This window comes from Saccoglossus kowalevskii, chromosome 9 (genome assembly GCF_978046115.1).
Source record: "Saccoglossus kowalevskii chromosome 9, keSacKowa6.1, whole genome shotgun sequence".
In the NCBI taxonomy this organism is placed as follows: domain Eukaryota; kingdom Metazoa; phylum Hemichordata; class Enteropneusta; family Harrimaniidae; genus Saccoglossus; species Saccoglossus kowalevskii.
Genome location: NC_140649.1, coordinates 9,270,188 through 9,297,606, shown reverse-complemented (window position 1 = coordinate 9,297,606; position 27,419 = coordinate 9,270,188). Strand labels below are relative to the sequence as shown.

The following is a 27,419-nucleotide window of genomic DNA, read 5'->3' as shown; positions in this document are numbered from 1 at the left end:
AAACTAAACGAACGCAAGAGAAAACACAGTTTTTTAGGGTTTTTTTCATTCAAAGTGTTCATTGTCATTGTTGAGGCGCTGACTGAATGCTATTCATCTCTATCCTCAATTCTGATTGGAAGTATATATTTGCAATCGGAATCCGGGTCGGGTGTATAAAAACAGCCAGTGAGATACCCGCAGTATCATTCTCGTCCTAGTTCGATCCGAATAGTTAACATACAATCATGTCTGGTCGTGGAAAAGGTGGTAAGGCAAAGGGCAAGTCCAAGACTCGTTCATCCCGTGCTGGTCTCCAGTTCCCAGTAGGTCGCGTACACCGATTCTTAAGAAAAGGCAATTATGCCGAGCGTGTTGGTGCCGGCGCTCCTGTATATTTGGCTGCAGTACTCGAGTACTTGGCCGCGGAAATACTGGAGTTGGCCGGTAACGCCGCTCGTGACAACAAGAAGTCCAGGATCATTCCACGTCACTTACAGCTTGCTGTCCGAAACGACGAGGAGTTGAACAAGCTCATGTCGGGAGTCACCATCGCCCAGGGTGGTGTATTGCCTAATATCCAGGCCGTTCTCCTGCCAAAGAAGTCCAACCCTAAATCCAAGTAAACCACTAAGTATGCACTGCATACACAAACCAAACGGCCCTTTTCAGGGCCACCACATCCTCCAAAAAGAGAACTACCGTAATAATTATAAATGATGTGTGTTGTTGTGAACGAGTGTAGAATTAGCGTAGCACTCAGAATCGCAAATATTATTGTAAGGGAAGGCAGGCCGGCAGCACGGCGAGATGTTATTTGAATAAAAAAAACAATAGTATCTACACAGCTCAGCTCTCGGTGGCGTTTTTGTGACACCGTGCTCTCCCCGCAAATGTAGCAGTCACATGGAAATGCAAAACAACAATCGAGATAAATGCATTAAAGCTTCAATATATCCATCTCACACTCACCACGTATATACACAATTCGCCAAGCAAGGAAACACGTTGCTATTTGCAATGACGTCTCTGTATTATGTGTTAATATATTATTAGGCATTTTGTATGTGGCGTAAAACGATCGCGAGTGCATCAGTTGATGTGAAAAACGGGTGATTGTAAATGAGTTCGTCTCGGTGTTCCAGTTGTGCGAGTGTGCTTCGATTGTAAATCACTTTATTCATGACACACTGTACTGGTCTTCTGATTAGCATTGTATGGAATATGTTATCGACTGGGTGGAGAAGTAAATTAGAGAGCTAGCCTCAGTCGACTATAGTGCCTTGTTTGAAATGGAAAACGGGTAAATTTACTTATACTGACTGGCAAATGAACATTAAATATACGTATATACGTTCACAGACACATACATACATACTATAATACGGTAGTTCTCTTTTTGGAGGATGTGGTGGCCCTGAAAAGGGCCGTTTGGTTTGGGTTTATATTCTACGTTTATCCACCAAAACCGTACAATGTACGACCCTGGCGTTTTAGTGCGTAGACGACATCCATGGCGGTGACGGTCTTTCTTTTGGCGTGCTCTGTGTAGGTGACGGCGTCACGGATGACATTCTCTAAGAACACCTTCAATACACCCCGAGTTTCTTCGTAGATGAGACCGGAGATACGTTTGACACCACCACGACGTGCAAGACGTCGGATAGCTGGCTTGGTGATACCTTGAATATTATCGCGAAGAACTTTACGATGACGCTTGGCGCCTCCCTTTCCAAGACCCTTGCCTCCTTTGCCACGACCAGACATGTTTGATGAGTTCAGTGTATAGAAGTCAACTGCCTAAATTGATCAAATCTCTCGCACTTTATAGTCTGGTTGCGAACGTGAAAGGACTCACAACGCACTTGAAAAATCTTCTGTCAGATACGCACAATGACAAATAATTCGCACCCATTATATTTTACGTTTCAATCAACATCGCCGCTGATTGGCCATTAGTCACAACCAATAGGAGAGCGCGTGGTGGGGTCAATGACCTTTCAGACGACGGTCGAATCCGACTTTAGTCCCACTCTCTTCTTATGTATCACGAACTCGTGTTTGTTTTATTCAGCCCAACACGATCGAAACTGTAAATAATTATTACAGTTCTGAGTCGGGCGACGACGGTAAACGAATGTAGGGCACATTTGACGTTTTAATCAATATACATGACACAGATACTGGTGTACTTTGCATTAAACATACCAGAAAATGTAATGAATCACACTTTCCAAACCCGGTCTCCTTGCTACACGATGTAATGTAAAGCGTACACATTACGCAATTCGTCAAACCGAACGAGCAATGTGTGATTTGCACTTACGTAAACAGTTAGAGTTTGTATTGAATGGACACAGTGGTGGAACAATTTAAGTGTTACGTGTCTTAATGCAAGAGTTACGAACATTGTTAAGACAACGACCGAGTCCACCAACTTTGCTCGCAACTTCCAATTACAAGATGCGACATGGACGAGAACACATTAAGCTATGTATATAGACGAATACCCGTGGTTAAGATTTTCCACGTATTGATATCGCTGTGTTTATTAGCATTACTTTAACGAATAGGTACATTTTCCAATACGCATGTTTTCATAAACGTTACAACATTCTTATTTATACAACCTTACAACAATAATTCAAACATATTGATTTATTTATTTTATCTGTTTATTTATGTATTCCTTCATTCATTCGTGTAATGGTATATTTATTTCCATGTGTAAGCTCATATATGTCATATAACACTGCATTAGTAGGCAGCTCTAGGTGCATGTTGTGAGTTTTTTTTTCACGGTAGTTCTCTTTTTGGAGGATGTGGTGGCCCTGAAAAGGGCCGTTTGGTTTGTGTATGACAAGCATACTACTTCGAACTGGTATACTTGGTGACTGCTTTTGTTCCTTCACTGACTGCATGTTTGGCAAGCTCACCGGGCAAAAGAAGACGGACAGCGGTCTGAACCTCTCTGCTGGTAATGGTTCTACGCTTGTTGTAGTGTGCCAACGTGGAGGCCTCTGTGGCGATACGTTCAAATATGTCGTTGACGAAGCTGTTCATGATCGACGTAGCCTTGGATGACACACCAGTGTCTGGGTGAACTTGCTTCAATACCTTGTAGATGTAAATACCGTAAGATTCTTTTCTACCTCTCTTTCGCTTTCTCTTGTCGCCAGTAGGACGGGTGGCCTTAGCCTTACCGCCTTTCTTTGCTGCTTTACCACTAGTTTTGGGAGGCATGTTGAACGTATGAGGATGAAGTTCAAAGTGACAGTCATTGGCGTTGATTCACTATTTATAGCGAACGATATGCTAATGAAGGATTCTAAACCAAGCGCGCCAAAACTAAACGAACGCAAGAGAAAACACAGTTTTTTAGGGTTTTTTTCATTCAAAGTGTTCATTGTCATTGTTGAGGCGCTGACTGAATGCTATTCATCTCTATCCTCAATTCTGATTGGAAGTATATATTTGCAATCGGAATCCGGGTCGGGTGTATAAAAACAGCCAGTGAGATACCCGCAGTATCATTCTCGTCCTAGTTCGAGCCGAATAGTTAACATACAATCATGTCTGGTCGTGGAAAAGGTGGTAAGGCAAAGGGCAAGTCCAAGACTCGTTCATCCCGTGCTGGTCTCCAGTTCCCAGTAGGTCGCGTACACCGATTCTTAAGAAAAGGCAATTATGCCGAGCGTGTTGGTGCCGGCGCTCCTGTATATTTGGCTGCAGTACTCGAGTACTTGGCCGCGGAAATACTGGAGTTGGCCGGTAACGCCGCTCGTGACAACAAGAAGTCCAGGATCATTCCACGTCACTTACAGCTTGCTGTCCGAAACGACGAGGAGTTGAACAAGCTCATGTCGGGAGTCACCATCGCCCAGGGTGGTGTATTGCCTAATATCCAGGCCGTTCTCCTGCCAAAGAAGTCCAACCCTAAATCCAAGTAAACCACTAAGTATGCACTGCATACACAAACCAAACGGCCCTTTTCAGGGCCACCACATCCTCCAAAAAGAGAACTACCGTAATAATTATAAATGATGTGTGTTGTTGTGAACGAGTGTAGAATTAGCGTAGCACTCAGAATCGCAAATATTATTGTAAGGGAAGGCAGGCCGGCAGCACGGCGAGATGTTATTTGAATAAAAAAAACAATAGTATCTACACAGCTCAGCTCTCGGTGGCGTTTTTGTGACACCGTGCTCTCCCCGCAAATGTAGCAGTCACATGGAAATGCAAAACAACAATCGAGATAAATGCATTAAAGCTTCAATATATCCATCTCACACTCACCACGTATATACACAATTCGCCAAGCAAGGAAACACGTTGCTATTTGCAATGACGTCTCTGTATTATGTGTTAATATATTATTAGGCATTTTGTATGTGGCGTAAAACGATCGCGAGTGCATCAGTTGATGTGAAAAACGGGTGATTGTAAATGAGTTCGTCTCGGTGTTCCAGTTGTGCGAGTGTGCTTCGATTGTAAATCACTTTATTCATGACACACTGTACTGGTCTTCTGATTAGCATTGTATGGAATATGTTATCGACTGGGTGGAGTAGTAAATTAGAGAGCTAGCCTCAGTCGACTATAGTGCCTTGTTTGAAATGGAAAACGGGTAAATTTACTTATACTGACTGGCAAATGAACATTAAATATACGTATATACGTTCACAGACACATACATACATACTATAATACGGTAGTTCTCTTTTTGGAGGATGTGGTGGCCCTGAAAAGGGCCGTTTGGTTTGGGTTTATATTCTACGTTTATCCACCAAAACCGTACAATGTACGACCCTGGCGTTTTAGTGCGTAGACGACATCCATGGCGGTGACGGTCTTTCTTTTGGCGTGCTCTGTGTAGGTGACGGCGTCACGGATGACATTCTCTAAGAACACCTTCAATACACCCCGAGTTTCTTCGTAGATGAGACCGGAGATACGTTTGACACCACCACGACGTGCAAGACGTCGGATAGCTGGCTTGGTGATACCTTGAATATTATCGCGAAGAACTTTACGATGACGCTTGGCGCCTCCCTTTCCAAGACCCTTGCCTCCTTTGCCACGACCAGACATGTTTGATGAGTTCAGTGTATAGAAGTCAACTGCCTAAATTGATCAAATCTCTCGCACTTTATAGTCTGGTTGCGAACGTGAAAGGACTCACAACGCACTTGAAAAATCTTCTGTCAGATACGCACAATGACAAATAATTCGCACCCATTATATTTTACGTTTCAATCAACATCGCCGCTGATTGGCCATTAGTCACAACCAATAGGAGAGCGCGTGGTGGGGTCAATGACCTTTCAGACGACGGTCGAATCCGACTTTAGTCCCACTCTCTTCTTATGTATCACGAACTCGTGTTTGTTTTATTCAGCCCAACACGATCGAAACTGTAAATAATTATTACAGTTCTGAGTCGGGCGACGACGGTAAACGAATGTAGGGCACATTTGACGTTTTAATCAATATACATGACACAGATACTGGTGTACTTTGCATTAAACATACCAGAAAATGTAATGAATCACACTTTCCAAACCCGGTCTCCTTGCTACACGATGTAATGTAAAGCGTACACATTACGCAATTCGTCAAACCGAACGAGCAATGTGTGATTTGCACTTACGTAAACAGTTAGAGTTTGTATTGAATGGACACAGTGGTGGAACAATTTAAGTGTTACGTGTCTTAATGCAAGAGTTACGAACATTGTTAAGACAACGACCGAGTCCACCAACTTTGCTCGCAACTTCCAATTACAAGATGCGACATGGACGAGAACACATTAAGCTATGTATATAGACGAATACCCGTGGTTAAGATTTTCCACGTATTGATATCGCTGTGTTTATTAGCATTACTTTAACGAATAGGTACATTTTCCAATACGCATGTTTTCATAAACGTTACAACATTCTTATTTATACAACCTTACAACAATAATTCAAACATATTGATTTATTTATTTTATCTGTTTATTTATGTATTCCTTCATTCATTCGTGTAATGGTATATTTATTTCCATGTGTAAGCTCATATATGTCATATAACACTGCATTAGTAGGCAGCTCTAGGTGCATGTTGTGAGTTTTTTTTTCACGGTAGTTCTCTTTTTGGAGGATGTGGTGGCCCTGAAAAGGGCCGTTTGGTTTGTGTATGACAAGCATACTACTTCGAACTGGTATACTTGGTGACTGCTTTTGTTCCTTCACTGACTGCATGTTTGGCAAGCTCACCGGGCAAAAGAAGACGGACAGCGGTCTGAACCTCTCTGCTGGTAATGGTTCTACGCTTGTTGTAGTGTGCCAACGTGGAGGCCTCTGTGGCGATACGTTCAAATATGTCGTTGACGAAGCTGTTCATGATCGACGTAGCCTTGGATGACACACCAGTGTCTGGGTGAACTTGCTTCAATACCTTGTAGATGTAAATACCGTAAGATTCTTTTCTACCTCTCTTTCGCTTTCTCTTGTCGCCAGTAGGACGGGTGGCCTTAGCCTTACCGCCTTTCTTTGCTGCTTTACCACTAGTTTTGGGAGGCATGTTGAACGTATGAGGATGAAGTTCAAAGTGACAGTCATTGGCGTTGATTCACTATTTATAGCGAACGATATGCTAATGAAGGATTCTAAACCAAGCGCGCCAAAACTAAACGAACGCAAGAGAAAACACAGTTTTTTAGGGTTTTTTTCATTCAAAGTGTTCATTGTCATTGTTGAGGCGCTGACTGAATGCTATTCATCTCTATCCTCAATTCTGATTGGAAGTATATATTTGCAATCGGAATCCGGGTCGGGTGTATAAAAACAGCCAGTGAGATACCCGCAGTATCATTCTCGTCCTAGTTCGAGCCGAATAGTTAACATACAATCATGTCTGGTCGTGGAAAAGGTGGTAAGGCAAAGGGCAAGTCCAAGACTCGTTCATCCCGTGCTGGTCTCCAGTTCCCAGTAGGTCGCGTACACCGATTCTTAAGAAAAGGCAATTATGCCGAGCGTGTTGGTGCCGGCGCTCCTGTATATTTGGCTGCAGTACTCGAGTACTTGGCCGCGGAAATACTGGAGTTGGCCGGTAACGCCGCTCGTGACAACAAGAAGTCCAGGATCATTCCACGTCACTTACAGCTTGCTGTCCGAAACGACGAGGAGTTGAACAAGCTCATGTCGGGAGTCACCATCGCCCAGGGTGGTGTATTGCCTAATATCCAGGCCGTTCTCCTGCCAAAGAAGTCCAACCCTAAATCCAAGTAAACCACTAAGTATGCACTGCATACACAAACCAAACGGCCCTTTTCAGGGCCACCACATCCTCCAAAAAGAGAACTACCGTAATAATTATAAATGATGTGTGTTGTTGTGAACGAGTGTAGAATTAGCGTAGCACTCAGAATCGCAAATATTATTGTAAGGGAAGGCAGGCCGGCAGCACGGCGAGATGTTATTTGAATAAAAAAAACAATAGTATCTACACAGCTCAGCTCTCGGTGGCGTTTTTGTGACACCGTGCTCTCCCCGCAAATGTAGCAGTCACATGGAAATGCAAAACAACAATCGAGATAAATGCATTAAAGCTTCAATATATCCATCTCACACTCACCACGTATATACACAATTCGCCAAGCAAGGAAACACGTTGCTATTTGCAATGACGTCTCTGTATTATGTGTTAATATATTATTAGGCATTTTGTATGTGGCGCAAAACGATCGCGAGTGCATCAGTTGATGTGAAAAACGGGTGATTGTAAATGAGTTCGTCTCGGTGTTCCAGTTGTGCGAGTGTGCTTCGATTGTAAATCACTTTATTCATGACACACTGTACTGGTCTTCTGATTAGCATTGTATGGAATATGTTATCGACTGGGTGGAGAAGTAAATTAGAGAGCTAGCCTCAGTCGACTATAGTGCCTTGTTTGAAATGGAAAACGGGTAAATTTACTTATACTGACTGGCAAATGAACATTAAATATACGTATATACGTTCACAGACACATACATACATACTATAATACGGTAGTTCTCTTTTTGGAGGATGTGGTGGCCCTGAAAAGGGCCGTTTGGTTTGGGTTTATATTCTACGTTTATCCACCAAAACCGTACAATGTACGACCCTGGCGTTTTAGTGCGTAGACGACATCCATGGCGGTGACGGTCTTTCTTTTGGCGTGCTCTGTGTAGGTGACGGCGTCACGGATGACATTCTCTAAGAACACCTTCAATACACCCCGAGTTTCTTCGTAGATGAGACCGGAGATACGTTTGACACCACCACGACGTGCAAGACGTCGGATAGCTGGCTTGGTGATACCTTGAATATTATCGCGAAGAACTTTACGATGACGCTTGGCGCCTCCCTTTCCAAGACCCTTGCCTCCTTTGCCACGACCAGACATGTTTGATGAGTTCAGTGTATAGAAGTCAACTGCCTAAATTGATCAAATCTCTCGCACTTTATAGTCTGGTTGCGAACGTGAAAGGACTCACAACGCACTTGAAAAATCTTCTGTCAGATACGCACAATGACAAATAATTCGCACCCATTATATTTTACGTTTCAATCAACATCGCCGCTGATTGGCCATTAGTCACAACCAATAGGAGAGCGCGTGGTGGGGTCAATGACCTTTCAGACGACGGTCGAATCCGACTTTAGTCCCACTCTCTTCTTATGTATCACGAACTCGTGTTTGTTTTATTCAGCCCAACACGATCGAAACTGTAAATAATTATTACAGTTCTGAGTCGGGCGACGACGGTAAACGAATGTAGGGCACATTTGACGTTTTAATCAATATACATGACACAGATACTGGTGTACTTTGCATTAAACATACCAGAAAATGTAATGAATCACACTTTCCAAACCCGGTCTCCTTGCTACACGATGTAATGTAAAGCGTACACATTACGCAATTCGTCAAACCGAACGAGCAATGTGTGATTTGCACTTACGTAAACAGTTAGAGTTTGTATTGAATGGACACAGTGGTGGAACAATTTAAGTGTTACGTGTCTTAATGCAAGAGTTACGAACATTGTTAAGACAACGACCGAGTCCACCAACTTTGCTCGCAACTTCCAATTACAAGATGCGACATGGACGAGAACACATTAAGCTATGTATATAGACGAATACCCGTGGTTAAGATTTTCCACGTATTGATATCGCTGTGTTTATTAGCATTACTTTAACGAATAGGTACATTTTCCAATACGCATGTTTTCATAAACGTTACAACATTCTTATTTATACAACCTTACAACAATAATTCAAACATATTGATTTATTTATTTTATCTGTTTATTTATGTATTCCTTCATTCATTCGTGTAATGGTATATTTATTTCCATGTGTAAGCTCATATATGTCATATAACACTGCATTAGTAGGCAGCTCTAGGTGCATGCACCGATTCTTAAGAAAAGGCAATTATGCCGAGCGTGTTGGTGCCGGCGCTCCTGTATATTTGGCTGCAGTACTCGAGTACTTGGCCGCGGAAATACTGGAGTTGGCCGGTAACGCCGCTCGTGACAACAAGAAGTCCAGGATCATTCCACGTCACTTACAGCTTGCTGTCCGAAACGACGAGGAGTTGAACAAGCTCATGTCGGGAGTCACCATCGCCCAGGGTGGTGTATTGCCTAATATCCAGGCCGTTCTCCTGCCAAAGAAGTCCAACCCTAAATCCAAGTAAACCACTAAGTATGCACTGCATACACAAACCAAACGGCCCTTTTCAGGGCCACCACATCCTCCAAAAAGAGAACTACCGTAATAATTATAAATGATGTGTGTTGTTGTGAACGAGTGTAGAATTAGCGTAGCACTCAGAATCGCAAATATTATTGTAAGGGAAGGCAGGCCGGCAGCACGGCGAGATGTTATTTGAATAAAAAAAACAATAGTATCTACACAGCTCAGCTCTCGGTGGCGTTTTTGTGACACCGTGCTCTCCCCGCAAATGTAGCAGTCACATGGAAATGCAAAACAACAATCGAGATAAATGCATTAAAGCTTCAATATATCCATCTCACACTCACCACGTATATACACAATTCGCCAAGCAAGGAAACACGTTGCTATTTGCAATGACGTCTCTGTATTATGTGTTAATATATTATTAGGCATTTTGTATGTGGCGCAAAACGATCGCGAGTGCATCAGTTGATGTGAAAAACGGGTGATTGTAAATGAGTTCGTCTCGGTGTTCCAGTTGTGCGAGTGTGCTTCGATTGTAAATCACTTTATTCATGACACACTGTACTGGTCTTCTGATTAGCATTGTGTGGAATATGTTATCGACTGGGTGGAGACCAGACATGTTTGATGAGTTCAGTGTATAGAAGTCAACTGCCTAAATTGATCAAATCTCTCGCACTTTATAGTCTGGTTGCGAACGTGAAAGGACTCACAACGCACTTGAAAAATCTTCTGTCAGATACGCACAATGACAAATAATTCGCACCCATTATATTTTACGTTTCAATCAACATCGCCGCTGATTGGCCATTAGTCACAACCAATAGGAGAGCGCGTGGTGGGGTCAATGACCTTTCAGACGACGGTCGAATCCGACTTTAGTCCCACTCTCTTCTTATGTATCACGAACTCGTGTTTGTTTTATTCAGCCCAACACGATCGAAACTGTAAATAATTATTACAGTTCTGAGTCGGGCGACGACGGTAAACGAATGTAGGGCACATTTGACGTTTTAATCAATATACATGACACAGATACTGGTGTACTTTGCATTAAACATACCAGAAAATGTAATGAATCACACTTTCCAAACCCGGTCTCCTTGCTACACGATGTAATGTAAAGCGTACACATTACGCAATTCGTCAAACCGAACGAGCAATGTGTGATTTGCACTTACGTAAACAGTTAGAGTTTGTATTGAATGGACACAGTGGTGGAACAATTTAAGTGTTACGTGTCTTAATGCAAGAGTTACGAACATTGTTAAGACAACGACCGAGTCCACCAACTTTGCTCGCAACTTCCAATTACAAGATGCGACATGGACGAGAACACATTAAGCTATGTATATAGACGAATACCCGTGGTTAAGATTTTCCACGTATTGATATCGCTGTGTTTATTAGCATTACTTTAACGAATAGGTACATTTTCCAATACGCATGTTTTCATAAACGTTACAACATTCTTATTTATACAACCTTACAACAATAATTCAAACATATTGATTTATTTATTTTATCTGTTTATTTATGTATTCCTTCATTCATTCGTGTAATGGTATATTTATTTCCATGTGTAAGCTCATATATGTCATATAACACTGCATTAGTAGGCAGCTCTAGGTGCATGCACCGATTCTTAAGAAAAGGCAATTATGCCGAGCGTGTTGGTGCCGGCGCTCCTGTATATTTGGCTGCAGTACTCGAGTACTTGGCCGCGGAAATACTGGAGTTGGCCGGTAACGCCGCTCGTGACAACAAGAAGTCCAGGATCATTCCACGTCACTTACAGCTTGCTGTCCGAAACGACGAGGAGTTGAACAAGCTCATGTCGGGAGTCACCATCGCCCAGGGTGGTGTATTGCCTAATATCCAGGCCGTTCTCCTGCCAAAGAAGTCCAACCCTAAATCCAAGTAAACCACTAAGTATGCACTGCATACACAAACCAAACGGCCCTTTTCAGGGCCACCACATCCTCCAAAAAGAGAACTACCGTAATAATTATAAATGATGTGTGTTGTTGTGAACGAGTGTAGAATTAGCGTAGCACTCAGAATCGCAAATATTATTGTAAGGGAAGGCAGGCCGGCAGCACGGCGAGATGTTATTTGAATAAAAAAAACAATAGTATCTACACAGCTCAGCTCTCGGTGGCGTTTTTGTGACACCGTGCTCTCCCCGCAAATGTAGCAGTCACATGGAAATGCAAAACAACAATCGAGATAAATGCATTAAAGCTTCAATATATCCATCTCACACTCACCACGTATATACACAATTCGCCAAGCAAGGAAACACGTTGCTATTTGCAATGACGTCTCTGTATTATGTGTTAATATATTATTAGGCATTTTGTATGTGGCGCAAAACGATCGCGAGTGCATCAGTTGATGTGAAAAACGGGTGATTGTAAATGAGTTCGTCTCGGTGTTCCAGTTGTGCGAGTGTGCTTCGATTGTAAATCACTTTATTCATGACACACTGTACTGGTCTTCTGATTAGCATTGTATGGAATATGTTATCGACTGGGTGGAGAAGTAAATTAGAGAGCTAGCCTCAGTCGACTATAGTGCCTTGTTTGAAATGGAAAACGGGTAAATTTACTTATACTGACTGGCAAATGAACATTAAATATACGTATATACGTTCACAGACACATACATACATACTATAATACGGTAGTTCTCTTTTTGGAGGATGTGGTGGCCCTGAAAAGGGCCGTTTGGTTTGGGTTTATATTCTACGTTTATCCACCAAAACCGTACAATGTACGACCCTGGCGTTTTAGTGCGTAGACGACATCCATGGCGGTGACGGTCTTTCTTTTGGCGTGCTCTGTGTAGGTGACGGCGTCACGGATGACATTCTCTAAGAACACCTTCAATACACCCCGAGTTTCTTCGTAGATGAGACCGGAGATACGTTTGACACCACCACGACGTGCAAGACGTCGGATAGCTGGCTTGGTGATACCTTGAATATTATCGCGAAGAACTTTACGATGACGCTTGGCGCCTCCCTTTCCAAGACCCTTGCCTCCTTTGCCACGACCAGACATGTTTGATGAGTTCAGTGTATAGAAGTCAACTGCCTAAATTGATCAAATCTCTCGCACTTTATAGTCTGGTTGCGAACGTGAAAGGACTCACAACGCACTTGAAAAATCTTCTGTCAGATACGCACAATGACAAATAATTCGCACCCATTATATTTTACGTTTCAATCAACATCGCCGCTGATTGGCCATTAGTCACAACCAATAGGAGAGCGCGTGGTGGGGTCAATGACCTTTCAGACGACGGTCGAATCCGACTTTAGTCCCACTCTCTTCTTATGTATCACGAACTCGTGTTTGTTTTATTCAGCCCAACACGATCGAAACTGTAAATAATTATTACAGTTCTGAGTCGGGCGACGACGGTAAACGAATGTAGGGCACATTTGACGTTTTAATCAATATACATGACACAGATACTGGTGTACTTTGCATTAAACATACCAGAAAATGTAATGAATCACACTTTCCAAACCCGGTCTCCTTGCTACACGATGTAATGTAAAGCGTACACATTACGCAATTCGTCAAACCGAACGAGCAATGTGTGATTTGCACTTACGTAAACAGTTAGAGTTTGTATTGAATGGACACAGTGGTGGAACAATTTAAGTGTTACGTGTCTTAATGCAAGAGTTACGAACATTGTTAAGACAACGACCGAGTCCACCAACTTTGCTCGCAACTTCCAATTACAAGATGCGACATGGACGAGAACACATTAAGCTATGTATATAGACGAATACCCGTGGTTAAGATTTTCCACGTATTGATATCGCTGTGTTTATTAGCATTACTTTAACGAATAGGTACATTTTCCAATACGCATGTTTTCATAAACGTTACAACATTCTTATTTATACAACCTTACAACAATAATTCAAACATATTGATTTATTTATTTTATCTGTTTATTTATGTATTCCTTCATTCATTCGTGTAATGGTATATTTATTTCCATGTGTAAGCTCATATATGTCATATAACACTGCATTAGTAGGCAGCTCTAGGTGCATGTTGTGAGTTTTTTTTTCACGGTAGTTCTCTTTTTGGAGGATGTGGTGGCCCTGAAAAGGGCCGTTTGGTTTGTGTATGACAAGCATACTACTTCGAACTGGTATACTTGGTGACTGCTTTTGTTCCTTCACTGACTGCATGTTTGGCAAGCTCACCGGGCAAAAGAAGACGGACAGCGGTCTGAACCTCTCTGCTGGTAATGGTTCTACGCTTGTTGTAGTGTGCCAACGTGGAGGCCTCTGTGGCGATACGTTCAAATATGTCGTTGACGAAGCTGTTCATGATCGACGTAGCCTTGGATGACACACCAGTGTCTGGGTGAACTTGCTTCAATACCTTGTAGATGTAAATACCGTAAGATTCTTTTCTACCTCTCTTTCGCTTTCTCTTGTCGCCAGTAGGACGGGTGGCCTTAGCCTTACCGCCTTTCTTTGCTGCTTTACCACTAGTTTTGGGAGGCATGTTGAACGTATGAGGATGAAGTTCAAAGTGACAGTCATTGGCGTTGATTCACTATTTATAGCGAACGATATGCTAATGAAGGATTCTAAACCAAGCGCGCCAAAACTAAACGAACGCAAGAGAAAACACAGTTTTTTAGGGTTTTTTTCATTCAAAGTGTTCATTGTCATTGTTGAGGCGCTGACTGAATGCTATTCATCTCTATCCTCAATTCTGATTGGAAGTATATATTTGCAATCGGAATCCGGGTCGGGTGTATAAAAACAGCCAGTGAGATACCCGCAGTATCATTCTCGTCCTAGTTCGAGCCGAATAGTTAACATACAATCATGTCTGGTCGTGGAAAAGGTGGTAAGGCAAAGGGCAAGTCCAAGACTCGTTCATCCCGTGCTGGTCTCCAGTTCCCAGTAGGTCGCGTACACCGATTCTTAAGAAAAGGCAATTATGCCGAGCGTGTTGGTGCCGGCGCTCCTGTATATTTGGCTGCAGTACTCGAGTACTTGGCCGCGGAAATACTGGAGTTGGCCGGTAACGCCGCTCGTGACAACAAGAAGTCCAGGATCATTCCACGTCACTTACAGCTTGCTGTCCGAAACGACGAGGAGTTGAACAAGCTCATGTCGGGAGTCACCATCGCCCAGGGTGGTGTATTGCCTAATATCCAGGCCGTTCTCCTGCCAAAGAAGTCCAACCCTAAATCCAAGTAAACCACTAAGTATGCACTGCATACACAAACCAAACGGCCCTTTTCAGGGCCACCACATCCTCCAAAAAGAGAACTACCGTAATAATTATAAATGATGTGTGTTGTTGTGAACGAGTGTAGAATTAGCGTAGCACTCAGAATCGCAAATATTATTGTAAGGGAAGGCAGGCCGGCAGCACGGCGAGATGTTATTTGAATAAAAAAAACAATAGTATCTACACAGCTCAGCTCTCGGTGGCGTTTTTGTGACACCGTGCTCTCCCCGCAAATGTAGCAGTCACATGGAAATGCAATACAACAATCGAGATAAATGCATTAAAGCTTCAATATATCCATCTCACACTCACCACGTATATACACAATTCGCCAAGCAAGGAAACACGTTGCTATTTGCAATGACGTCTCTGTATTATGTGTTAATATATTATTAGGCATTTTGTATGTGGCGTAAAACGATCGCGAGTGCATCAGTTGATGTGAAAAACGGGTGATTGTAAATGAGTTCGTCTCGGTGTTCCAGTTGTGCGAGTGTGCTTCGATTGTAAATCACTTTATTCATGACACACTGTACTGGTCTTCTGATTAGCATTGTATGGAATATGTTATCGACTGGGTGGAGTAGTAAATTAGAGAGCTAGCCTCAGTCGACTATAGTGCCTTGTTTGAAATGGAAAACGGGTAAATTTACTTATACTGACTGGCAAATGAACATTAAATATACGTATATACGTTCACAGACACATACATACATACTATAATACGGTAGTTCTCTTTTTGGAGGATGTGGTGGCCCTGAAAAGGGCCGTTTGGTTTGGGTTTATATTCTACGTTTATCCACCAAAACCGTACAATGTACGACCCTGGCGTTTTAGTGCGTAGACGACATCCATGGCGGTGACGGTCTTTCTTTTGGCGTGCTCTGTGTAGGTGACGGCGTCACGGATGACATTCTCTAAGAACACCTTCAATACACCCCGAGTTTCTTCGTAGATGAGACCGGAGATACGTTTGACACCACCACGACGTGCAAGACGTCGGATAGCTGGCTTGGTGATACCTTGAATATTATCGCGAAGAACTTTACGATGACGCTTGGCGCCTCCCTTTCCAAGACCCTTGCCTCCTTTGCCACGACCAGACATGTTTGATGAGTTCAGTGTATAGAAGTCAACTGCCTAAATTGATCAAATCTCTCGCACTTTATAGTCTGGTTGCGAACGTGAAAGGACTCACAACGCACTTGAAAAATCTTCTGTCAGATACGCACAATGACAAATAATTCGCACCCATTATATTTTACGTTTCAATCAACATCGCCGCTGATTGGCCATTAGTCACAACCAATAGGAGAGCGCGTGGTGGGGTCAATGACCTTTCAGACGACGGTCGAATCCGACTTTAGTCCCACTCTCTTCTTATGTATCACGAACTCGTGTTTGTTTTATTCAGCCCAACACGATCGAAACTGTAAATAATTATTACAGTTCTGAGTCGGGCGACGACGGTAAACGAATGTAGGGCACATTTGACGTTTTAATCAATATACATGACACAGATACTGGTGTACTTTGCATTAAACATACCAGAAAATGTAATGAATCACACTTTCCAAACCCGGTCTCCTTGCTACACGATGTAATGTAAAGCGTACACATTACGCAATTCGTCAAACCGAACGAGCAATGTGTGATTTGCACTTACGTAAACAGTTAGAGTTTGTATTGAATGGACACAGTGGTGGAACAATTTAAGTGTTACGTGTCTTAATGCAAGAGTTACGAACATTGTTAAGACAACGACCGAGTCCACCAACTTTGCTCGCAACTTCCAATTACAAGATGCGACATGGACGAGAACACATTAAGCTATGTATATAGACGAATACCCGTGGTTAAGATTTTCCACGTATTGATATCGCTGTGTTTATTAGCATTACTTTAACGAATAGGTACATTTTCCAATACGCATGTTTTCATAAACGTTACAACATTCTTATTTATACAACCTTACAACAATAATTCAAACATATTGATTTATTTATTTTATCTGTTTATTTATGTATTCCTTCATTCATTCGTGTAATGGTATATTTATTTCCATGTGTAAGCTCATATATGTCATATAACACTGCATTAGTAGGCAGCTCTAGGTGCATGTTGTGAGTTTTTTTTTTCACGGTAGTTCTCTTTTTGGAGGATGTGGTGGCCCTGAAAAGGGCCGTTTGGTTTGTGTATGACAAGCATACTACTTCGAACTGGTATACTTGGTGACTGCTTTTGTTCCTTCACTGACTGCATGTTTGGCAAGCTCACCGGGCAAAAGAAGACGGACAGCGGTCTGAACCTCTCTGCTGGTAATGGTTCTACACTTGTTGTAGTGTGCCAACCTGGAGGCCTCTGTGGCGATACGTTCAAATATGTCGTTGACGAAGCTGTTCATGATCGACATAGCCTTGGATGACACACCAGTGTCTGGGTGAACTTGCTTCAATACCTTGTAGATGTAAATACCGTAGGATTCTTTTCTACCTCTCTTTCGCTTTCTCTTGTCGCCAGTAGGACGGGTGGCCTTAGCCTTACCGCCTTTCTTTGCTGCTTTACCACTAGTTTTGGGAGGCATGTTGAACGTATGAGGATGAAGTTCAAAGTGACAGTCATTGGCGTTGATTCACTATTTATAGCGAACGATATGCTAATGAAGGATTCTAAACCAAGCGCGCCAAAACTAAACGAACGCAAGAGAAAACACAGTTTTTTAGGGTTTTTTTCATTCAAAGTGTTCATTGTCATTGTTGAGGCGCTGACTGAATGCTATTCATCTCTATCCTCAATTCTGATTGGAAGTATATATTTGCAATCGGAATCCGGGTCGGGTGTATAAAAACAGCCAGTGAGATACCCGCAGTATCATTCTCGTCCTAGTTCGATCCGAATAGTTAACATACAATCATGTCTGGTCGTGGAAAAGGTGGTAAGGCAAAGGGCAAGTCCAAGACTCGTTCATCCCGTGCTGGTCTCCAGTTCCCAGTAGGTCGCGTACACCGATTCTTAAGAAAAGGCAATTATGCCGAGCGTGTTGGTGCCGGCGCTCCTGTATATTTGGCTGCAGTACTCGAGTACTTGGCCGCGGAAATACTGGAGTTGGCCGGTAACGCCGCTCGTGACAACAAGAAGTCCAGGATCATTCCACGTCACTTACAGCTTGCTGTCCGAAACGACGAGGAGTTGAACAAGCTCATGTCGGGAGTCACCATCGCCCAGGGTGGTGTATTGCCTAATATCCAGGCCGTTCTCCTGCCAAAGAAGTCCAACCCTAAATCCAAGTAAACCACTAAGTATGCACTGCATACACAAACCAAACGGCCCTTTTCAGGGCCACCACATCCTCCAAAAAGAGAACTACCGTAATAATTATAAATGATGTGTGTTGTTGTGAACGAGTGTAGAATTAGCGTAGCACTCAGAATCGCAAATATTATTGTAAGGGAAGGCAGGCCGGCAGCACGGCGAGATGTTATTTGAATAAAAAAAACAATAGTATCTACACAGCTCAGCTCTCGGTGGCGTTTTTGTGACACCGTGCTCTCCCCGCAAATGTAGCAGTCACATGGAAATGCAAAACAACAATCGAGATAAATGCATTAAAGCTTCAATATATCCATCTCACACTCACCACGTATATACACAATTCGCCAAGCAAGGAAACACGTTGCTATTTGCAATGACGTCTCTGTATTATGTGTTAATATATTATTAGGCATTTTGTATGTGGCGCAAAACGATCGCGAGTGCATCAGTTGATGTGAAAAACGGGTGATTGTAAATGAGTTCGTCTCGGTGTTCCAGTTGTGCGAGTGTGCTTCGATTGTAAATCACTTTATTCATGACACACTGTACTGGTCTTCTGATTAGCATTGTATGGAATATGTTATCGACTGGGTGGAGAAGTAAATTAGAGAGCTAGCCTCAGTCGACTATAGTGCCTTGTTTGAAATGGAAAACGGGTAAATTTACTTATACTGACTGGCAAATGAACATTAAATATACGTATATACGTTCACAGACACATACATACATACTATAATACGGTAGTTCTCTTTTTGGAGGATGTGGTGGCCCTGAAAAGGGCCGTTTGGTTTGGGTTTATATTCTACGTTTATCCACCAAAACCGTACAATGTACGACCCTGGCGTTTTAGTGCGTAGACGACATCCATGGCGGTGACGGTCTTTCTTTTGGCGTGCTCTGTGTAGGTGACGGCGTCACGGATGACATTCTCTAAGAACACCTTCAATACACCCCGAGTTTCTTCGTAGATGAGACCGGAGATACGTTTGACACCACCACGACGTGCAAGACGTCGGATAGCTGGCTTGGTGATACCTTGAATATTATCGCGAAGAACTTTACGATGACGCTTGGCGCCTCCCTTTCCAAGACCCTTGCCTCCTTTGCCACGACCAGACATGTTTGATGAGTTCAGTGTATAGAAGTCAACTGCCTAAATTGATCAAATCTCTCGCACTTTATAGTCTGGTTGCGAACGTGAAAGGACTCACAACGCACTTGAAAAATCTTCTGTCAGATACGCACAATGACAAATAATTCGCACCCATTATATTTTACGTTTCAATCAACATCGCCGCTGATTGGCCATTAGTCACAACCAATAGGAGAGCGCGTGGTGGGGTCAATGACCTTTCAGACGACGGTCGAATCCGACTTTAGTCCCACTCTCTTCTTATGTATCACGAACTCGTGTTTGTTTTATTCAGCCCAACACGATCGAAACTGTAAATAATTATTACAGTTCTGAGTCGGGCGACGACGGTAAACGAATGTAGGGCACATTTGACGTTTTAATCAATATACATGACACAGATACTGGTGTACTTTGCATTAAACATACCAGAAAATGTAATGAATCACACTTTCCAAACCCGGTCTCCTTGCTACACGATGTAATGTAAAGCGTACACATTACGCAATTCGTCAAACCGAACGAGCAATGTGTGATTTGCACTTACGTAAACAGTTAGAGTTTGTATTGAATGGACACAGTGGTGGAACAATTTAAGTGTTACGTGTCTTAATGCAAGAGTTACGAACATTGTTAAGACAACGACCGAGTCCACCAACTTTGCTCGCAACTTCCAATTACAAGATGCGACATGGACGAGAACACATTAAGCTATGTATATAGACGAATACCCGTGGTTAAGATTTTCCACGTATTGATATCGCTGTGTTTATTAGCATTACTTTAACGAATAGGTACATTTTCCAATACGCATGTTTTCATAAACGTTACAACATTCTTATTTATACAACCTTACAACAATAATTCAAACATATTGATTTATTTATTTTATCTGTTTATTTATGTATTCCTTCATTCATTCGTGTAATGGTATATTTATTTCCATGTGTAAGCTCATATATGTCATATAACACTGCATTAGTAGGCAGCTCTAGGTGCATGTTGTGAGTTTTTTTTTCACGGTAGTTCTCTTTTTGGAGGATGTGGTGGCCCTGAAAAGGGCCGTTTGGTTTGTGTATGACAAGCATACTACTTCGAACTGGTATACTTGGTGACTGCTTTTGTTCCTTCACTGACTGCATGTTTGGCAAGCTCACCGGGCAAAAGAAGACGGACAGCGGTCTGAACCTCTCTGCTGGTAATGGTTCTACGCTTGTTGTAGTGTGCCAACGTGGAGGCCTCTGTGGCGATACGTTCAAATATGTCGTTGACGAAGCTGTTCATGATCGACGTAGCCTTGGATGACACACCAGTGTCTGGGTGAACTTGCTTCAATACCTTGTAGATGTAAATACCGTAAGATTCTTTTCTACCTCTCTTTCGCTTTCTCTTGTCGCCAGTAGGACGGGTGGCCTTAGCCTTACCGCCTTTCTTTGCTGCTTTACCACTAGTTTTGGGAGGCATGTTGAACGTATGAGGATGAAGTTCAAAGTGACAGTCATTGGCGTTGATTCACTATTTATAGCGAACGATATGCTAATGAAGGATTCTAAACCAAGCGCGCCAAAACTAAACGAACGCAAGAGAAAACACAGTTTTTTAGGGTTTTTTTCATTCAAAGTGTTCATTGTCATTGTTGAGGCGCTGACTGAATGCTATTCATCTCTATCCTCAATTCTGATTGGAAGTATATATTTGCAATCGGAATCCGGGTCGGGTGTATAAAAACAGCCAGTGAGATACCCGCAGTATCATTCTCGTCCTAGTTCGAGCCGAATAGTTAACATACAATCATGTCTGGTCGTGGAAAAGGTGGTAAGGCAAAGGGCAAGTCCAAGACTCGTTCATCCCGTGCTGGTCTCCAGTTCCCAGTAGGTCGCGTACACCTTTTCTTAAGAAAAGGCAATTATGCCGAGCGTGTTGGTGCCGGCGCTCCTGTATATTTGGCTGCAGTACTCGAGTACTTGGCCGCGGAAATACTGGAGTTGGCCGGTAACGCCGCTCGTGACAACAAGAAGTCCAGGATCATTCCACGTCACTTTTTTTTTCACGGTAGTTCTCTTTTTGGAGGATGTGGTGGCCCTGAAAAGGGCCGTTTGGTTTGTGTATGACAAGCATACTACTTCGAACTGGTATACTTGGTGACTGCTTTTGTTCCTTCACTGACTGCATGTTTGGCAAGCTCACCGGGCAAAAGAAGACGGACAGCGGTCTGAACCTCTCTGCTGGTAATGGTTCTACGCTTGTTGTAGTGTGCCAACGTGGAGGCCTCTGTGGCGATACGTTCAAATATGTCGTTGACGAAGCTGTTCATGATCGACGTAGCCTTGGATGACACACCAGTGTCTGGGTGAACTTGCTTCAATACCTTGTAGATGTAAATACCGTAAGATTCTTTTCTACCTCTCTTTCGCTTTCTCTTGTCGCCAGTAGGACGGGTGGCCTTAGCCTTACCGCCTTTCTTTGCTGCTTTACCACTAGTTTTGGGAGGCATGTTGAACGTATGAGGATGAAGTTCAAAGTGACAGTCATTGGCGTTGATTCACTATTTATAGCGAACGATATGCTAATGAAGGATTCTAAACCAAGCGCGCCAAAACTAAACGAACGCAAGAGAAAACACAGTTTTTTAGGGTTTTTTTCATTCAAAGTGTTCATTGTCATTGTTGAGGCGCTGACTGAATGCTATTCATCTCTATCCTCAATTCTGATTGGAAGTATATATTTGCAATCGGAATCCGGGTCGGGTGTATAAAAACAGCCAGTGAGATACCCGCAGTATCATTCTCGTCCTAGTTTAAGTGTTACGTGTCTTAATGCAAGAGTTACGAACATTGTTAAGACAACGACCGAGTCCACCAACTTTGCTCGCAACTTCCAATTACAAGATGCGACATGGACGAGAACACATTAAGCTATGTATATAGACGAATACCCGTGGTTAAGATTTTCCACGTATTGATATCGCTGTGTTTATTAGCATTACTTTAACGAATAGGTACATTTTCCAATACGCATGTTTTCATAAACGTTACAACATTCTTATTTATACAACCTTACAACAATAATTCAAACATATTGATTTATTTATTTTATCTGTTTATTTATGTATTCCTTCATTCATTCGTGTAATGGTATATTTATTTCCATGTGTAAGCTCATATATGTCATATAACACTGCATTAGTAGGCAGCTCTAGGTGCATGTTGTGAGTTTTTTTTTCACGGTAGTTCTCTTTTTGGAGGATGTGGTGGCCCTGAAACGGGCCGTTTGGTTTGTGTATGACAAGCATACTACTTCGAACTGGTATACTTGGTGACTGCTTTTGTTCCTTCACTGACTGCATGTTTGGCAAGCTCACCGGGCAAAAGAAGACGGACAGCGGTCTGAACCTCTCTGCTGGTAATGGTTCTACGCTTGTTGTAGTGTGCCAACGTGGAGGCCTCTGTGGCGATACGTTCAAATATGTCGTTGACGAAGCTGTTCATGATCGACGTAGCCTTGGATGACACACCAGTGTCTGGGTGAACTTGCTTCAATACCTTGTAGATGTAAATACCGTAAGATTCTTTTCTACCTCTCTTTCGCTTTCTCTTGTCGCCAGTAGGACGGGTGGCCTTAGCCTTACCGCCTTTCTTTGCTGCTTTACCACTAGTTTTGGGAGGCATGTTGAACGTATGAGGATGAAGTTCAAAGTGACAGTCATTGGCGTTGATTCACTATTTATAGCGAACGATATGCTAATGAAGGATTCTAAACCAAGCGCGCCAAAACTAAACGAACGCAAGAGAAAACACAGTTTTTTAGGGTTTTTTTCATTCAAAGTGTTCATTGTCATTGTTGAGGCGCTGACTGAATGCTATTCATCTCTATCCTCAATTCTGATTGGAAGTATATATTTGCAATCGGAATCCGGGTCGGGTGTATAAAAACAGCCAGTGAGATACCCGCAGTATCATTCTCGTCCTAGTTCGAGCCGAATAGTTAACATACAATCATGTCTGGTCGTGGAAAAGGTGGTAAGGCAAAGGGCAAGTCCAAGACTCGTTCATCCCGTGCTGGTCTCCAGTTCCCAGTAGGTCGCGTACACCGATTCTTAAGAAAAGGCAATTATGCCGAGCGTGTTGGTGCCGGCGCTCCTGTATATTTGGCTGCAGTACTCGAGTACTTGGCCGCGGAAATACTGGAGTTGGCCGGTAACGCCGCTCGTGACAACAAGAAGTCCAGGATCATTCCACGTCACTTACAGCTTGCTGTCCGAAACGACGAGGAGTTGAACAAGCTCATGTCGGGAGTCACCATCGCCCAGGGTGGTGTATTGCCTAATATCCAGGCCGTTCTCCTGCCAAAGAAGTCCAACCCTAAATCCAAGTAAACCACTAAGTATGCACTGCATACACAAACCAAACGGCCCTTTTCAGGGCCACCACATCCTCCAAAAAGAGAACTACCGTAATAATTATAAATGATGTGTGTTGTTGTGAACGAGTGTAGAATTAGCGTAGCACTCAGAATCGCAAATATTATTGTAAGGGAAGGCAGGCCGGCAGCACGGCGAGATGTTATTTGAATAAAAAAAACAATAGTATCTACACAGCTCAGCTCTCGGTGGCGTTTTTGTGACACCGTGCTCTCCCCGCAAATGCAGCAGTCACATGGAAATGCAAAACAACAATCGAGATAAATGCATTAAAGCTTCAATATATCCATCTCACACTCACCACGTATATACACAATTCGCCAAGCAAGGAAACACGTTGCTATTTGCAATGACGTCTCTGTATTATGTGTTAATATATTATTAGGCATTTTGTATGTGGCGTAAAACGATCGCGAGTGCATCAGTTGATGTGAAAAACGGGTGATTGTAAATGAGTTCGTCTCGGTGTTCCAGTTGTGCGAGTGTGCTTCGATTGTAAATCACTTTATTCATGACACACTGTACTGGTCTTCTGATTAGCATTGTATGGAATATGTTATCGACTGGGTGGAGTAGTAAATTAGAGAGCTAGCCTCAGTCGACTATAGTGCCTTGTTTGAAATGGAAAACGGGTAAATTTACTTATACTGACTGGCAAATGAACATTAAATATACGTATATACGTTCACAGACACATACATACATACATACTATAATACGGTAGTTCTCTTTTTGGAGGATGTGGTGGCCCTGAAAAGGGCCGTTTGGTTTGGGTTTATATTCTACGTTTATCCACCAAAACCGTACAATGTACGACCCTGGCGTTTTAGTGCGTAGACGACATCCATGGCGGTGACGGTCTTTCTTTTGGCGTGCTCTGTGTAGGTGACGGCGTCACGGATGACATTCTCTAAGAACACCTTCAATACACCCCGAGTTTCTTCGTAGATGAGACCGGAGATACGTTTGACACCACCACGACGTGCAAGACGTCGGATAGCTGGCTTGGTGATACCTTGAATATTATCGCGAAGAACTTTACGATGACGCTTGGCGCCTCCCTTTCCAAGACCCTTGCCTCCTTTGCCACGACCAGACATGTTTGATGAGTTCAGTGTATAGAAGTCAACTGCCTAAATTGATCAAATCTCTCGCACTTTATAGTCTGGTTGCGAACGTGAAAGGACTCACAACGCACTTGAAAAATCTTCTGTCAGATACGCACAATGACAAATAATTCGCACCCATTATATTTTACGTTTCAATCAACATCGCCGCTGATTGGCCATTAGTCACAACCAATAGGAGAGCGCGTGGTGGGGTCAATGACCTTTCAGACGACGGTCGAATCCGACTTTAGTCCCACTCTCTTCTTATGTATCACGAACTCGTGTTTGTTTTATTCAGCCCAACACGATCGAAACTGTAAATAATTATTACAGTTCTGAGTCGGGCGACGACGGTAAACGAATGTAGGGCACATTTGACGTTTTAATCAATATACATGACACAGATACTGGTGTACTTTGCATTAAACATACCAGAAAATGTAATGAATCACACTTTCCAAACCCGGTCTCCTTGCTACACGATGTAATGTAAAGCGTACACATTACGCAATTCGTCAAACCGAACGAGCAATGTGTGATTTGCACTTACGTAAACAGTTAGAGTTTGTATTGAATGGACACAGTGGTGGAACAATTTAAGTGTTACGTGTCTTAATGCAAGAGTTACGAACATTGTTAAGACAACGACCGAGTCCACCAACTTTGCTCGCAACTTCCAATTACAAGATGCGACATGGACGAGAACACATTAAGCTATGTATATAGACGAATACCCGTGGTTAAGATTTTCCACGTATTGATATCGCTGTGTTTATTAGCATTACTTTAACGAATAGGTACATTTTCCAATACGCATGTTTTCATAAACGTTACAACATTCTTATTTATACAACCTTACAACAATAATTCAAACATATTGATTTATTTATTTTATCTGTTTATTTATGTATTCCTTCATTCATCCGTGTAATGGTATATTTATTTCCATGTGTAAGCTCATATATGTCATATAACACTGCATTAGTGGGCAGCTCTAGGTGCATGTTGTGAGTTTTTTTTTTCACGGTAGTTCTCTTTTTGGAGGATGTGGTGGCCCTGAAAAGGGCCGTTTGGTTTGTGTATGACAAGCATACTACTTCGAACTGGTATATTTGGTGACTGCTTTTGTTCCTTCACTGACTGCATGTTTGGCAAGCTCACCGAGCAAAAGAAGACGGACAGCGGTCTGAACCTCTCTGCTGGTAATGGTTCTACGCTTGTTGTAGTGTGCCAACCTGGAGGCCTCTGTGGCGATACGTTCAAATATGTCGTTGACGAAGCTGTTCATGATCGACATAGCCTTGGATGACACACCAGTGTCTGGGTGAACTTGCTTCAATACCTTGTAGATGTAAATACCGTAGGATTCTTTTCTACCTCTCTTTCGCTTTCTCTTGTCGCCAGTAGGACGGGTGGCCTTAGCCTTACCGCCTTTCTTTGCTGCTTTACCACTAGTTTTGGGAGGCATGTTGAACGTATGAGGATGAAGTTCAAAGTGACAGTCATTGGCGTTGATTCACTATTTATAGCGAACGATATGCTAATGAAGGATTCTAAACCAAGCGCGCCAAAACTAAACGAACGCAAGAGAAAACACAGTTTTTTAGGGTTTTTTTCATTCAAAGTGTTCATTGTCATTGTTGAGGCGCTGACTGAATGCTATTCATCTCTATCCTCAATTCTGATTGGAAGTATATATTTGCAATCGGAATCCGGGTCGGGTGTATAAAAACAGCCAGTGAGATACCCGCAGTATCATTCTCGTCCTAGTTCGAGCCGAATAGTTAACATACAATCATGTCTGGTCGTGGAAAAGGTGGTAAGGCAAAGGGCAAGTCCAAGACTCGTTCATCCCGTGCTGGTCTCCAGTTCCCAGTAGGTCGCGTACACCGATTCTTAAGAAAAGGCAATTATGCCGAGCGTGTTGGTGCCGGCGCTCCTGTATATTTGGCTGCAGTACTCGAGTACTTGGCCGCGGAAATACTGGAGTTGGCCGGTAACGCCGCTCGTGACAACAAGAAGTCCAGGATCATTCCACGTCACTTACAGCTTGCTGTCCGAAACGACGAGGAGTTGAACAAGCTCATGTCGGGAGTCACCATCGCCCAGGGTGGTGTATTGCCTAATATCCAGGCCGTTCTCCTGCCAAAGAAGTCCAACCCTAAATCCAAGTAAACCACTAAGTATGCACTGCATACACAAACCAAACGGCCCTTTTCAGGGCCACCACATCCTCCAAAAAGAGAACTACCGTAATAATTATAAATGATGTGTGTTGTTGTGAACGAGTGTAGAATTAGCGTAGCACTCAGAATCGCAAATATTATTGTAAGGGAAGGCAGGCCGGCAGCACGGCGAGATGTTATTTGAATAAAAAAAACAATAGTATCTACACAGCTCAGCTCTCGGTGGCGTTTTTGTGACACCGTGCTTTCCCCGCAAATGCAGCAGTCACATGGAAAT

General features: G+C 42.8%; 22 protein-coding genes across 22 annotated transcripts; 7 read left to right on the top strand and 15 right to left on the bottom strand.

Annotated features, from left to right (window-relative positions):
- The first annotated feature begins 227 nt into the window (after positions 1-227).
- Positions 228-605, top strand: LOC146738260 (histone H2A-like). The gene has a single exon (XM_085503708.1). The coding sequence runs from the start codon at positions 228-230 to the stop codon at positions 603-605; it is 378 nt and encodes a 125-aa protein (XP_085359834.1).
- Positions 606-1,434: 829 nt separating this feature from the next.
- Positions 1,435-1,746, bottom strand: LOC146738259 (histone H4). The gene has a single exon (XM_085503891.1). It carries the CDS (start codon positions 1,744-1,746, stop codon positions 1,435-1,437), a length of 312 nt encoding a protein of 103 aa, XP_085360017.1.
- A 1,101-nt stretch (positions 1,747-2,847) lies between these two features.
- On the bottom strand, positions 2,848-3,222 carry LOC146738258 (histone H2B, gonadal-like). Its single transcript, XM_085503707.1, has one exon. The coding sequence runs from the start codon at positions 3,220-3,222 to the stop codon at positions 2,848-2,850; it is 375 nt and encodes a 124-aa protein (XP_085359833.1).
- A 257-nt stretch (positions 3,223-3,479) lies between these two features.
- On the top strand, positions 3,480-3,929 carry LOC146738257 (histone H2A-like). Its single transcript, XM_085503706.1, has one exon. It carries the CDS (start codon positions 3,552-3,554, stop codon positions 3,927-3,929), a length of 378 nt encoding a protein of 125 aa, XP_085359832.1. The 5' UTR covers positions 3,480-3,551.
- Positions 3,930-4,758: 829 nt separating this feature from the next.
- LOC146738256 (histone H4) lies at positions 4,759-5,070 on the bottom strand. Its single transcript, XM_085503890.1, has one exon. The coding sequence runs from the start codon at positions 5,068-5,070 to the stop codon at positions 4,759-4,761; it is 312 nt and encodes a 103-aa protein (XP_085360016.1).
- Positions 5,071-6,171: 1,101 nt separating this feature from the next.
- LOC146738255 (histone H2B, gonadal-like) lies at positions 6,172-6,546 on the bottom strand. Its single transcript, XM_085503705.1, has one exon. The coding sequence runs from the start codon at positions 6,544-6,546 to the stop codon at positions 6,172-6,174; it is 375 nt and encodes a 124-aa protein (XP_085359831.1).
- Positions 6,547-6,803: 257 nt separating this feature from the next.
- LOC146738254 (histone H2A-like) lies at positions 6,804-7,253 on the top strand. Its single transcript, XM_085503704.1, has one exon. The coding sequence runs from the start codon at positions 6,876-6,878 to the stop codon at positions 7,251-7,253; it is 378 nt and encodes a 125-aa protein (XP_085359830.1). The 5' UTR covers positions 6,804-6,875.
- An 829-nt stretch (positions 7,254-8,082) lies between these two features.
- On the bottom strand, positions 8,083-8,394 carry LOC146738253 (histone H4). Its single transcript, XM_085503889.1, has one exon. It carries the CDS (start codon positions 8,392-8,394, stop codon positions 8,083-8,085), a length of 312 nt encoding a protein of 103 aa, XP_085360015.1.
- Positions 8,395-12,454: 4,060 nt separating this feature from the next.
- Positions 12,455-12,766, bottom strand: LOC146738252 (histone H4). The gene has a single exon (XM_085503888.1). It carries the CDS (start codon positions 12,764-12,766, stop codon positions 12,455-12,457), a length of 312 nt encoding a protein of 103 aa, XP_085360014.1.
- Positions 12,767-13,867: 1,101 nt separating this feature from the next.
- Positions 13,868-14,242, bottom strand: LOC146738251 (histone H2B, gonadal-like). Its single transcript, XM_085503703.1, has one exon. It carries the CDS (start codon positions 14,240-14,242, stop codon positions 13,868-13,870), a length of 375 nt encoding a protein of 124 aa, XP_085359829.1.
- Positions 14,243-14,499: 257 nt separating this feature from the next.
- LOC146738250 (histone H2A-like) lies at positions 14,500-14,949 on the top strand. Its single transcript, XM_085503702.1, has one exon. The coding sequence runs from the start codon at positions 14,572-14,574 to the stop codon at positions 14,947-14,949; it is 378 nt and encodes a 125-aa protein (XP_085359828.1). The 5' UTR covers positions 14,500-14,571.
- An 829-nt stretch (positions 14,950-15,778) lies between these two features.
- On the bottom strand, positions 15,779-16,090 carry LOC146738249 (histone H4). Its single transcript, XM_085503887.1, has one exon. It carries the CDS (start codon positions 16,088-16,090, stop codon positions 15,779-15,781), a length of 312 nt encoding a protein of 103 aa, XP_085360013.1.
- Positions 16,091-17,192: 1,102 nt separating this feature from the next.
- Positions 17,193-17,567, bottom strand: LOC146738248 (histone H2B, gonadal-like). The gene has a single exon (XM_085503701.1). The coding sequence runs from the start codon at positions 17,565-17,567 to the stop codon at positions 17,193-17,195; it is 375 nt and encodes a 124-aa protein (XP_085359827.1).
- Positions 17,568-17,896: 329 nt separating this feature from the next.
- LOC146738247 (histone H2A-like) lies at positions 17,897-18,274 on the top strand. Its single transcript, XM_085503700.1, has one exon. It carries the CDS (start codon positions 17,897-17,899, stop codon positions 18,272-18,274), a length of 378 nt encoding a protein of 125 aa, XP_085359826.1.
- Positions 18,275-19,103: 829 nt separating this feature from the next.
- Positions 19,104-19,415, bottom strand: LOC146738246 (histone H4). The gene has a single exon (XM_085503886.1). It carries the CDS (start codon positions 19,413-19,415, stop codon positions 19,104-19,106), a length of 312 nt encoding a protein of 103 aa, XP_085360012.1.
- Positions 19,416-20,516: 1,101 nt separating this feature from the next.
- On the bottom strand, positions 20,517-20,891 carry LOC146738245 (histone H2B, gonadal-like). The gene has a single exon (XM_085503699.1). It carries the CDS (start codon positions 20,889-20,891, stop codon positions 20,517-20,519), a length of 375 nt encoding a protein of 124 aa, XP_085359825.1.
- A 655-nt stretch (positions 20,892-21,546) lies between these two features.
- On the bottom strand, positions 21,547-21,921 carry LOC100374728 (histone H2B, gonadal-like). The gene has a single exon (XM_002735123.4). The coding sequence runs from the start codon at positions 21,919-21,921 to the stop codon at positions 21,547-21,549; it is 375 nt and encodes a 124-aa protein (XP_002735169.1).
- A 799-nt stretch (positions 21,922-22,720) lies between these two features.
- LOC146738244 (histone H2B, gonadal-like) lies at positions 22,721-23,095 on the bottom strand. Its single transcript, XM_085503698.1, has one exon. It carries the CDS (start codon positions 23,093-23,095, stop codon positions 22,721-22,723), a length of 375 nt encoding a protein of 124 aa, XP_085359824.1.
- A 257-nt stretch (positions 23,096-23,352) lies between these two features.
- On the top strand, positions 23,353-23,802 carry LOC146738243 (histone H2A-like). The gene has a single exon (XM_085503697.1). It carries the CDS (start codon positions 23,425-23,427, stop codon positions 23,800-23,802), a length of 378 nt encoding a protein of 125 aa, XP_085359823.1. The 5' UTR covers positions 23,353-23,424.
- Positions 23,803-24,635: 833 nt separating this feature from the next.
- On the bottom strand, positions 24,636-24,947 carry LOC146738242 (histone H4). The gene has a single exon (XM_085503885.1). It carries the CDS (start codon positions 24,945-24,947, stop codon positions 24,636-24,638), a length of 312 nt encoding a protein of 103 aa, XP_085360011.1.
- A 1,102-nt stretch (positions 24,948-26,049) lies between these two features.
- Positions 26,050-26,424, bottom strand: LOC146738241 (histone H2B, gonadal-like). Its single transcript, XM_085503696.1, has one exon. It carries the CDS (start codon positions 26,422-26,424, stop codon positions 26,050-26,052), a length of 375 nt encoding a protein of 124 aa, XP_085359822.1.
- A 257-nt stretch (positions 26,425-26,681) lies between these two features.
- On the top strand, positions 26,682-27,131 carry LOC146738240 (histone H2A-like). Its single transcript, XM_085503695.1, has one exon. It carries the CDS (start codon positions 26,754-26,756, stop codon positions 27,129-27,131), a length of 378 nt encoding a protein of 125 aa, XP_085359821.1. The 5' UTR covers positions 26,682-26,753.
- Positions 27,132-27,419: the final 288 nt, after the last annotated feature.